The 12,584-nt window shown below is 40.0% G+C and overlaps 1 protein-coding gene across 4 annotated transcripts in view; it reads right to left on the bottom strand.

The window, feature by feature from the left end:
- Positions 1-12,584, bottom strand: part of RYK (receptor like tyrosine kinase) — a 162,627-nt gene that overhangs the window by 44,359 nt on the left and 105,684 nt on the right. For all 4 annotated transcript variants that reach the window (XM_064277290.1, XM_064277291.1, XM_064277292.1 and 1 more), the window contains exon 10: positions 3,375-3,444. In XM_064277290.1, the coding sequence (XP_064133360.1) occupies positions 3,375-3,444 (70 nt within the window). The remainder of the gene's footprint in view (positions 1-3,374; positions 3,445-12,584) is intronic.

Raw genomic sequence — 12,584 nt, 5'->3', positions numbered from 1 at the left:
TGATGCATCTTAGATGGCCGCTTGTTAGCATTTAAGACCCCACACGCCACATTACAAAATGGGATGCAGAATGTTTTCATAATAGAATTATTTTGCCAATTGACTTAGAAGTCCCCTTAAGCCATAGTTCCCAAACCCCCGACCTTGCTCCACTGACCTTTGAAGCATTCAGTTTATCCCAGAAACTTCTTTGCTTTTGGTCCAGTTAACTTGGCTTTTTTATTGTCAATGAAATTTACTAAAAAAATATCTGTTCATTATACTCATCAATGTTCCCAGCATGTAATAAACCAAATGAAACATCTGCCTTGAAGTTTCAAACTAGGAAAACTCTCCCTACCCCCATTTTAGTTATCTAGTGCTGCTATTAATGGGAATACCACAAGTGAGTGGCTTTAACAAACAGAAATTTATTTTTTCACAGTTTAGGAGACTAGAAGTCCAAATTCAGGGTGCTAGCTCTAGGGGAAGCTTTCTCTGTTGGCTCTGGAGGAAGGTGTCTCTTTTGAGCTTCTGCTCCTGGGCGATCTTCATGTGGCTTGGCATCTCTCCCATCTCTGTTTCTTTTGTTTGTTTCACCTCTTTTATGTCTCAAAAGAGAGTGACTTAAATTACATCCTGTATTAATCCAGTCTGATTAATATAACAAAGACAACCCATTCCCAAATGGGATTATAACCATATGCACAGAGGTTAGGATTTACAATTTTTTTTTTTTTGGCGGGGGGACACAATTCAATCCGTAGCATTCCAAAATTCATGCCCTTCCCACATACAAAACACATTCACCCCATTACATCATCCCAAAAGTCTTAAACTCCAAGTCCAAAATCTCATCTTTTGAATCATCTAAATCAAATATGGGTGAGACTTCAGGCATATTCCATCCTGGGGCAAAATTCCTCTTCATCTGTGAACCTGTGAAATCTAGATTATAAGTTATCTGTTTTCAAAGTACAATGGTGGAACACACACTAGGTAGATATTTCCATTTCAAATGGGAGAAGTTTGAGGAAAAGAAGGGATAATGGGCACCAAGCAAATCCAAAACCCAGCACAACAAATTATATTAGCTCACAAGGCTTGAAAATAATCCTTTCTTCTCTGAGAACATGTGGGCAATGGCCCCACCCTCCAGACTCTGGGTGTCGGCCACAACCTCTGGATTCCAGGTGGAGACCCCTAGCCTTGGGCTTTAGCTGCACCTTCCAGGCCCTCTGGAATGGCAATATGCTCCCTCAGCTAAAAGTGGCCCCATTCTCCTAGTTCATCTGAGTGGCAACTCCATCCCTTGTCCATCTGCCCTTTGGGCCTGGCAGCCCTGCTGCCTCTGCCATTTGGCAGCGGCCCCATCCCCTGGCACACCTTAAAGGCAACCCCATACTCTGGAACTGAACAGAGTTGGTAAAGATTTGACTCTTTGAAACCTAAGAGGCTGTGGCTCCACCATTTGAAACTGAGAAGGCCCTGCTTTCTGTGCTCCTTGCAACAGTTCTGCTGATCTCCAAGCTGCTACAGGAATGGTCCTTTTCTTTTCTTAGAGGACAACAGATGTAGCTCCTTTGGCCTGTTTTCTGCCTGCAGAATTCCAAGATGCAGCGTTCTTTCCTTTCATTCTTTCTCTGTCCCCTTCAGTCTAAGTTGATGGGTTTTCTGCTTTGGTAGTTGGTTAGATCCACCAGTCACTGGCGTAATCTCTTTAACAAAATATTGTGTAGACACATACTTCAACATTCTAGAACACGTGTCCTTAGTTTGTACAACAGAATTTTCCAAATCTTTTTCTGTTTTCATTTTGCACAGTTCGTTTTAAAGTCCATCTTTTTTTCTCACATTTTACTATAAGCAGAAGAAACTATGCAGCCCCTTTAAGATTCTGCTTCGAAATCTCATCAGCCAAATATCCAAGTTCATCACTTACAAGCTCTACCTTCCACCAAACATTTGAAAATAATTCAAACAAGTTCTTTGCCACTGCATTAAAAGCACTGCCCTTCCTCCACTGTCCAATCACATGTTCATCGTGTTCTTTTACTCTCACCAAAAGCATGTTTCCAGCAAATTCTGCTGCTCCTGCCATATATATTCTCTAAGATGACAGAGATTTTCTCTATAGCTCTCCTCGCTTCTTTCTGAGCCCTCAGCAGAGCTGCCTTTGACATCCGTAATTCTACCAACAGTCTCTTCAAAGCAATCTAGGCTTTTACTATTTGGCACCTAAAACTCTTCCAGCCTCTACTCATTACCCAATTCCAAAACCACTTCTACATTTTAGACATTTGTTAGAGCAGCACCCCACTCCTGGTACCAAATTTTTAGCTATCTAGTGCTCCTATAACAGAAATACCACAAGTGATTGGTTTTAACAAACAGAAATTCATTTTCTCACAGTTTCAGGAGGCCAGAAGTCCAAATTCAAGGTGCTGGCTCTAGAGGAAAGCTTTCCCCCTCATCAGCTCTGGAGAAAACCCTTTATTTCTTTTGAGCTTCTGCTCCTGGGAAACCCTTATGTGGCTTGGCATCTCTCTTCCCCCATCTCTGCTTCTATGGCTTGCTTGTTTAATCTTTTATATCTCGAAAGGGATTGCCTTAAGACATACCCTACACTAATCCAGTCACATTAACATAACAAAGAACCTATCCCCAAAGGGGATTATAGCCATAGGCATAGAGGTTAGAATTTACAATATTTTTTTTTGGGGGGGCACAATTCAAACCATAACACACCCCAAGGAACAACTATGTTTCTTTCCTTTCTGGTACTGAGATTTATCAACTTTTAATGTTTTCTTCAACCTCTGTTGCCTAGAAGTTGAGAGTTGGTCTATGTTCAACGACAGCAAAAACATTTGGATTTACCATTGGCTTACTAGTTTTCTTTTCTACCACCACACTCCTAAAACACACCTTTCATTTTCATTTTATTGATCTTACTGTAGTTGCCTGCCTTTTAGGCCCTCAAATTCTTTTGAATATAAATGAAAATACAAATAAAATTTGAAAAATAAGTAAAAGTTCTTTATTACTCTTGTCTTTGGTGTTCTATATGTTGAAAATTTTCATTAAAATAATTGTTTTAATGTTTGTATATACGGGAATCCATTTTTTAAAAAAAGGAAATATGCACATAAATATCCATAAACTATTTCTAGAAAGCTTAGCTATGGTAATCCACATGTGGGCTTACACACTGCCCTTTGTTTTCTTCTTTGTATTTTTCTATGTTTTAAAATTTTATGCAACGAACATGTATTTCACTTTTATATTAAGGAAAAAAAATTAAACTATTCCAAGATGCTTTCGATTCAGAACTCATCACAATGTTCTTAAAATAAGAATGCAGCATAAAATGTTACCATGGTCTCCCCTCTTACCTGTGATGAAGACCTCGTAGCTTACAACTTTCAGTGAGCATCATTGTCACCTGAATTTCAGAAGCTTGATCTACATAAAGAAAAGATATTGTCATGATTGATAACACTATATAAACCTGTTGCCATAGAGTTGATTCTGACTCATAACAACCTCGTAGGACACAGTAAAACTGACCCATAGGATTTCCAAGACTGTAATCTTACAGAAGCAGACTGCCGCATCTTTCTCCTGAGGAGCAGCTGCAGGGTTTGAACCTTTCAGTTTGCAGCTGAGCACTTTACCCACTGCACCACCAGGGCTCCTTTAATACTATATATGTGACATTAATATTTTCTGCTATAAGCAAATAATTATCTTGGACTATATGGCAAATTTCCTTCATAAATTACAGAGTGGTAAATCTAAAAAAGGTTTAGCCTAAAGTTCCACTTCAAAAGAATCTCACCGAATAGGTCAACTTTAACAGAAGTCATTAAGAAAAAATTTGACTATATAAAAATTAGAATTTCAGTAAAATTCCATATAGAAAGTAGAGAAAGCAATAACAGATTGTAAAAATGTCTGCAACAAATACAGCACATGAAGGGCTACATAATTTCTTTTCTTGATGTAACTTCTCCTTCTTCAAAGGGCTTGAATAAACCAATAAGGAAAAAATTTTTTAAAAAGAGGAGAGGCAGGATCAAGATGGTAGAATAGTCAAACACTTCGTGTTGTCCCTCTTACAACAAACACTTCAAAAAACAAGTGAATCGGATATACATGACAATCTAGGAAACTGAAGCATCAAAGACAAAGCTGAAGAATAGGACTGAGCAACAGGTGGAAGGAGAGTAGATTGAAAAACAGTGGAAACAAGCAATTACAGATTGCCGGTGCCCTGGTAGCTGAATCTGCACGGCGCACACAGACTGAGGCAAGCAGCAGCATCCCAAGCTGAAACCCACCCCCATGTGGTGCAGCTTAACAACAGTGAATCTGCAAACACCTCTCCAAAACCAAACAGGAGCGATGCCAGACGTGCAAACCAAAAACCAAACCAAACTTGTTGTCTAGTTGATTCTGACTCACAGTGACCCTACAGGACGGAGCAGAACTATCCCTACAGGGTTTCTAAGGAATGGCTGGTGGATTTGACCTGCCGACCTTTTGGTTAGCAGCTGAACTCTTAACCACTACGCCACCAGGGCTCCAGACCTGCGAAAGCTATGGGCAAGCTCCAAACCCACCACACATGCACCATAACCCTTTCTCCATCAGAGCTCCATTGCCAAGGACCTCTCCCTTCTCCTCATCCATCCTCCTCCCTGGTCTGACACCAGTCCAGCAGCATTCAATGCTGCCACACCCCCTAAACCACAAACTCACTGCCTGGTCCAGGGGCACTTGCCCTTTTGCCCAGTCACTGGCGTAGGGGGTCCACAGACTTGCAGCGCCCCTCACTCTGCGGATCACTCACACCAGTGTCTTGCTGGTTGACCCCGCATAGCGTGCCCTTTTGACAAAATGGGCAGGGCTTCCAGCATAAGCCCATTTTAACCTACAGCAGCCAAGTGGGAACTGCAGATCTGTGGCATTTGTCACCAGCCTGACCTCTTAGAAGGAGCCTCACCCACTGACAGCAGGGTCCAGAGGACTGACAGTACCACCCACTCCACCTAGCCTCCTACAACAGGTGCCTGAGAATGAGTAGCACTCCCTAATCCCCAACCAACGGCAGCGGACACCCAAGGACTGGTTGCACTACCCCTCCCCCAACTATACACACTAGCAGACAGGCACACCCTCCATCTGGAAAACCTGGGGGCAGCTGACAGCTCCCTGCCTTACCTCCCAGGTCACCACCCTACTGCAACTGGAGACCTGTCTCTGCTCCTAACAACCCAACACAGCCCTGCCTGCTTAGGACTGTTAGTGAAAGTCTCCATACCACATACTTGGTGACTGACAACCTGGGCACCTGTGCCACAATCAGCCAGTAAGCGGCGAAGCACACATACAACACCCAACCCAACGACCAGGGAGAACACTCCCTGCACCCATGGCCAGGTGACCAGCAGGACCGATTCATCACCCCACCAAAAACGTCTCCTACATCTTCAGCAGCCCCACAAGAACAGTGAACAGACTCCGGGCTCACACACTTAGTGGCTACTACGACCATCTGGAGACAGAAGGAGAGAGCTTCGACAAGGCCAGATGAACAACCAGAGTAGCACACATGCTCAGGCTACTTGGACATCAAAACATAACAAAAATTCAGGACGTGTAAACAAAAATACAATAAATAAATAAATATATTAATTTATTGATGCCTCTGAGACAACAGTCAATATCATATCACCTAAATAAGCAGGACAAGATGGCTCTAGCAAGCGACCAAAATAAAGAACCAGAAAACATTCTGGGGGAAGATATGACAATGGAACTACCTGATAAAGAATTCAAAAGACTAATATACAGGGCTTTCCAAGAGATTAAGGAGATCAGGCAAAACACAGATTAAACCAAGGAATGCATAAAGGAATAGAAGAATTCAGGAAAATAATACAAGAACAAAATGACAAATAGGTTGCTAGAAACCATACCAAAAAAACAAAACTAGAAACCCAAAAGATTAACAATAAAATGTCAGAATTAGACAACTCATTAGAAGGTCACAGGAGCAGAACTGAGACGACGGAAGTCAGAATTAATGAGACTGAAGGTAAATCACCTGATACCAATTTGTTCGAGGAAAGATCAGAAAAAAGAATGAAGAAAGCCTAAGAATTATGTGGGAAACTATCAACAGGAAAAACCTACCAGTGATCCAAGTGTCAGAACAGGGGGAATAACAGAAACCACAGAGAGATATCTATCTAAGAAGCTCAATGAACCCCATACAGGACAGACCCCAAGAGAAAGTCACCAAGACATATAATCAAACTTGCCAAAACCAAAGACAAGGAAAGAATCCTGAGAGTGGCTAGGAATAAATGAAAAGTCACCTACAAAAGAGAACCAGTGAGACTAGGCTCTGATTACACAGCAGAAACCACGCAGGATGACACATATAAAGCCCTGAAGGAAAAAAAATTGCCTGCCAAGAAAGACACACAACAAAACTATTTCTCAAACACAATGGTGAAATTAGGTCATTTCCAGATTAACAGAAATTAATAGACAGACCAAAACTACAAGAAATATTAAAGGGAGTCCTCCAGTTAGAGAACCAACAACATCAGACAACAATCCAAGATGAGGACACAGGACAGTTCAACAAGATACCAACTCAGATATGGAATTCACAAAAACAAAACAAAGTTAAAAGGCTGAAAATAGGAAACCAGAGATGTCAATACGCCAACAACAACAATGTCAAAACAAAAAAAGAGGAAATAAGCAGTGTAGTCTTGGAACTTCCATATGGAGAGGAAGTCAAGGCAATATCAAGAAATAAAAGGCTGGTTTATGCTTAGAAAAATAAAGGTAAATTTCAACGTAACCACAAAGGAAGCTAACAAACCTACCCATTAAAATAAAAAAGAAGAAAAGGTAAGTGGAAAAACATAACCTTGCTCATTGTAAAATGTAACATAGTAAAAATGTCTATCCTACCCAAAGTGATCTATACATACAATGCAATCCCCATCCAAATACCAATGACATTTTTTAATTAGATAGAGAAACAAGTCACCAACTTCATATGGAAAGGAAAAAGGCCCTGAAAAGATAAAGCATTGCTAAAAAAGAAAAACAAAGTGGGAGACCTCACACTACCTGATTTTAGAACATATTATACCGCCACAGTAGTCAAAACAGCCTGGCACTGATACAACAACAGATACATACACCAATGGAACAGAATGGAGAATTCAGACATAAATCCATCCACATATGAGCAGCTGATATTTGACAAAGGCCCAAAGTCCATTAAATGTGGAAAGGACAGTCTCTTTAACAAATGGTGCTGGCATAACTGGATATCCACCTGCAAAGAAATGAAAACAAGACCCATACCTCACATCATGCACAAAAACTAACTCAAAATGGATCAAAGACCTAAATGTAAAATCTAAAACGATAAAGATCATGGAAGAAAAAATAGGGACAATGCTAGGAGTCCTAATACATGGCATAAATAGTGTACACAACATTACTAACAATGCACAAACACTAGAAGAGAAACTAGATAACGGGGAGCTCCTAAAAAATCAAACACTTAATGTTTACCTGAAGACTTAATGCTTATCCAAACACTTAATGCTTATCCAAAGATTACCTACAGACTGGGAAAAAGTTTTTAGCTATGACATTTCCAATCAGTGTCTAATCTCCAAAATCTATATGATACTGCATAAACTCAACAACAAAAAGACAAATAATCCAATTAAAAAATGGGCAAAAGATATGTACAGGCACTTCAACAAAGAAGACATTCAGGTGGCTAACAGATACATGAGGAAATGCTCACGATCATTAGCCATTAGAGAAATGCAAATCAAAACTACAATGAGATTCCATCTCACCCCAACAAGGCTGACATTAATCCAAAAAACACAAAATAATAAATGTTGGAGAGGTTGTGGAGAGACTGGAACACTTAGACACTGCTGGTGGGAATGTAAAATGGAAATCGATTTGGCACTTCCTTAAAAAGCTAGAAATAGGACTACCATACAATTCAGCAATCCCATTCCTTGGAATATATCCTAGAGAAATAAGAGCCTTCACCCAAACAGATATATGCACACCCACGTTCACTGTAGCACTGTTTATAATAGCAAAAATACGGAAGCAACAGAGGTGCCCATCGATGGATGAATAGATAAATTATGGTATATTCACATAATGGAATAGTGCGCAACAATTAAGAACAACAATGAATCTGTGAAACATCTCATATAACATGGAGGAATCTGGAAGGCATTACGCTGAGTGAAATCAGTCAGTTGCCAAAGGACAAATATTGTATGAGACTACTATTAAAAGAACTCAAGAAAAAGTTTAAACAGAGAAGAAAATATCCTTTAAGGGTTATGAGGGTGGAGATGGAGGCAGAGGGGTATTCACTAATTAGATAGTAGACAAGAACTCTTTTAGGTGAAGGGAAAGATAACACACAATACAGGAGAGGTCAGCACAACTAAACTAAAAGCAAAGACGTTTCCTGTACAACCAAATGCTTTGAAGGCCACAGTAGCAGGGACAGGGGTCTGGGGACCAAGGTTTCAGGGGAAATCTAGGTCAACTGGCATAACAAAATGCATTAAGAAAACGTTCTGCATCCCATTTTGGTAAGTGGCGTCTGGGGTCTTCAGTGTTAGCAAGTGGCCATTTAAGGTGCATCAATTGGTGTCAACCCACCTGGACAAAAGGAGATTGAAGAACACCAAAAACATAAGGTAAAGATGAGCCCAAGAGACAGAAAGGGCCACATAAACCAAGGACTACATCAGCCTGAGACCAGAAGAACTAGATGGTGCCAAGCTACCACCGATGACTGTCCTGACAGGGAACAAAACAGAGAATCCTTGATGGAGCAGAAGAACAGTGAGATACATACCTCAAATTCTCGTAAAAAGACCAGACCTAGTGGTCTGACTGAGGCTAGAGGGACCCCAGGGATCATGGTCCCTGGACCCTTTGTTAGCCCAAGACTGGAACCATTCCCGAAGCCAACTCTTCAGACAGGGATTGGACTAAACTATAAGACAGGAAATAATACTGGTGAGGAGTGAGCTTCTTGGCTCAAGCAGACACGAGACTATGCGGGCAACTCTTGCCTCGAGGCAACATGAGAAGGCAGGGGGGGACAGGTGCTAGGTGAATGGACACAGGGAATACAGGGTGGAGAGGAAGATTGTGATGTCTCATTAGGGGGAGAGCAGCTAGGAGTACATAGCAAGGTGGGTATTAATTTTTGTATGAGAGACTGGCTTGACTTGTAAACTTTCACTTAAAGCACAATAAATTTAAAAAAAAAGTTAAGAAAAAGAAGAAAACCATAAAGACTCCGCAAACACACAATCAACAATAATGAAAGACATGAAAAGAAAATCCATAAACAAAAAGAACTCAGCACAGAAAATTTAGCAGAACAAAGAAACTATCAACATCACACACATGCACACAAAAATACAATAGAATGACAGCAGTAAACTCACACTTATCAATAATTACACTGAATGTAAATGGCCTAAATGAACCAGAAAAGAGACAGGAGTGGCAGTATGGACAAAAAAACATGATCCATATATATGCTGTCTATAAAAAGACAGAGCTTAGATACAAAACTCAAAGGCAGGAAAAAAATTTATCAAGCAAACAATTACCAAAAAAGAGCAGGAGTGGTAATATTAATCTCCAATAAAACAGGCTTAAAGCAAAATCCATCATGAAGGATAAGAAGCACAATAAATAATGATTAAAGGATCAATACACCAAGAGGTCATAACAATAGTGAATACATATGCATCCAATGACAGGGCTCCAAAATACATAAAACAAACTTTAACAGCATTGAAAAGAGAAATAGTCCCACAATAATAGCAGGAGACTTTAACGCACCACTTTCAGTGAAAGACAGAACATTTAGAAAGAAACTCATTGAAGACACAGAAGATCTAAATGCCACAATCCACCAACTAGATCTCACAGATGTATACAGAATAAAAACAAAAAACACCCAAAAGCAACAAAGTATACATTCTTTTCTAACGCACATGAAACATTCTTCACAATAGACCACATTTTAGGTGACAAAGCAAGACTTAACAAAATCCAAAACATCGAAATAATACAAAGCACCTTCTCTGATCATAATGCCATCAAAGTAGAAATCAGTAACAGAAACAGCAAGGAAAACAATCAAATATGTGGGAACTGAACAGCACCTTGCTTAAAAACTACTGAGTAATAAAAGAAATCAAGATGGAATAAAAAATTCAAAGAATCAAATAAGAATGAAAACTCATCTTACCAAAACCTCTGGGACACAGCAAAAGCAGTGTTTAGGGGTCAACTGATAGCAATAAACGAACACATCAAAAAGAAACAGCCAAAATCAAAACATTAGCCCTGCAACTTAAACAAATAGAAATGTAACCCTAATACCTCGCAACATGTTTTCTCCTTTCCAAAACGGGCGATTGAGAGCTTGACATAACTAATGCCATGATGATACTCTAAGTAACCTGTAAGTTTGTTCGTTTTTATTGTGCTTTAAGTGAAAGTTTACAGTTCAAGGTAGTTTCTCATACAAAAATTTATACACACATAGTTATGTGGCCTTAGTTGTTCTCCCTAAAATGTGACAGCACACTCCTCCTCCTGTGTCCATTCAACCAGCTCCTGTCCCTTTTTGCCTTCTCATCTCACCTCTGGACAGGAGCTGCCCATTTAGTCCCATGTAACTACTTGAGCTAAGAAGCATTCTCTCCACAACTATCATTTTATGTCTTATAGTCCAGTCTAATCTTTGTCTGAAGAGTTGGCTTCGGGGATGGTTTCAGTTCTGGGCTAACAGAGAGTCTGGGGGCCATGTCTTCCAGGGTCCCTCCAATCTCAGCCAAACCATTAAGTCTGCTCTTTTTACTAGAATTTGAGTTCTGCACCTTACTTTTCTCCTGCTCCATCACGGACTCTCTGTTGTGTCTGTAAATTTTCTTTTAACTGTACCAGCTGCACTGGTCTCTTTCCCAAGGGCTGTGGGACCTCCTCGGCTTTTGTGGCCTTGGTCTCCCTCTTGGGAGATGGCCTTCAGCCTGCAAGACAGCAGCTAGTAAGGCTGCCTGGCGCTTTTGGTCTGTAACTTTCTTTCTTGCTCCTTATCTCGATCAGAATAAACTTGGCAGGCCAGTTCTACTAGCCTAGAGATTTCTATGCAAGATTTTTTTGCCTATTACAAACATAAAGATTAGAGTCCAGATGTCCAGCACGTGTATCTTTAGTTTAATAAAGAATTTTTTTGTAGTTGTTTTATGATATATACAACCGTCTGTGGGCTACGTGCTTGAAAACTCTAGGCAATCCTTGCCAAAATAATAGATAAGCTCTGATGTAGAAATTGCTTGTTGCGACTTCATAAAGACAGCCTGCACCGCTGCCAGACTTCCCGATGGTGTCACCTCCTAATAAACTTTCTCTCTCTTTCTGACTTGGAGTACGTTTCATTGGTTTGACTGTTCCAGGACACAGACCCTCGTCAGGTAGCAGAAAGACAACAGTAAAATAAGCCCTCGGGTACCAAAAGAAAGGAAATAATAAAAATTAGAGCAAATGAAATAGAGAACAGAAAAACAATAGAAGGAAATCAACACGATCAAAAGTTGGTTCTTTGAAAAGGTCAACAAAATCGACAAACCACTGACCAGGCTGAAAAAAGAAAAACAGGAGAGGAAGCAAATCACCCGAATAAGAAATGTGACAGGTGATATTACAACAGACGCAACTGAAATAAAAAGGGTCATAACAGGACATGATGAAAAATTGTACCCCAACAAATTTGAAAACCGAGAGGAAATTGACAAATTTCTAGAAACACACTACCTACCTAAAGTAACATAAACTGAGGTAGAAAAACTAAACAGATCCATAACAAAAGAGGAGACTGAAGAGATAATAAAAAAAAAGACCACCCAACAGTAACAAAAAAACTCCCTGGCCTGGAGGGCTTCACTGGAGAATTCTACCAAACTTTCAGAGAAGAGCTAACACCAATATGACTCAAGCTATTTCAGAGCACAGAAAAAGAAGAAATACTCCCAAACTCATTCTATGAAGCCAGCATAACCCTGATACCAAAGGCAGGCAAAGACACCACAAAAAAAAAAAAAAAAAAAAAAAAGCTACAAACCAATAACCCTCATGGACATAGACACAAAAATTCTCAAAAGTCTAGCCAATGAAATTCAGCATCATATCAAAAAAATAATACATCACGACCAAGTGGGATTCATACCACGTATGCAGGGATGGTTCAACATTAGAAGATTTATCAGTGTAATCCACCACATAAATAAAAGAATCACACGATCATATTAATCAACACAGAAAAGGCATTTGACAAAGTCTCCAATGCCCATTCCTGATAAAAAACTCTCAGCAAAATAGGAGCAGAAGGGAAATTCCTCAGCGTAATAAAGGCCATTTATACAAAACCAACAGCCAACCAATTCTAAATGGACAGGCTGAAAGCAAACCCCTTAAGAACAGGAACCAGATGT

This window comes from Loxodonta africana, chromosome 26 (genome assembly GCF_030014295.1).
Source record: "Loxodonta africana isolate mLoxAfr1 chromosome 26, mLoxAfr1.hap2, whole genome shotgun sequence".
NCBI classification, from domain to species: domain Eukaryota; kingdom Metazoa; phylum Chordata; class Mammalia; order Proboscidea; family Elephantidae; genus Loxodonta; species Loxodonta africana.
The sequence above is the reverse complement of the archived record's forward strand: the minus strand, read 5'-3'. Positions and strand labels throughout refer to the sequence as shown.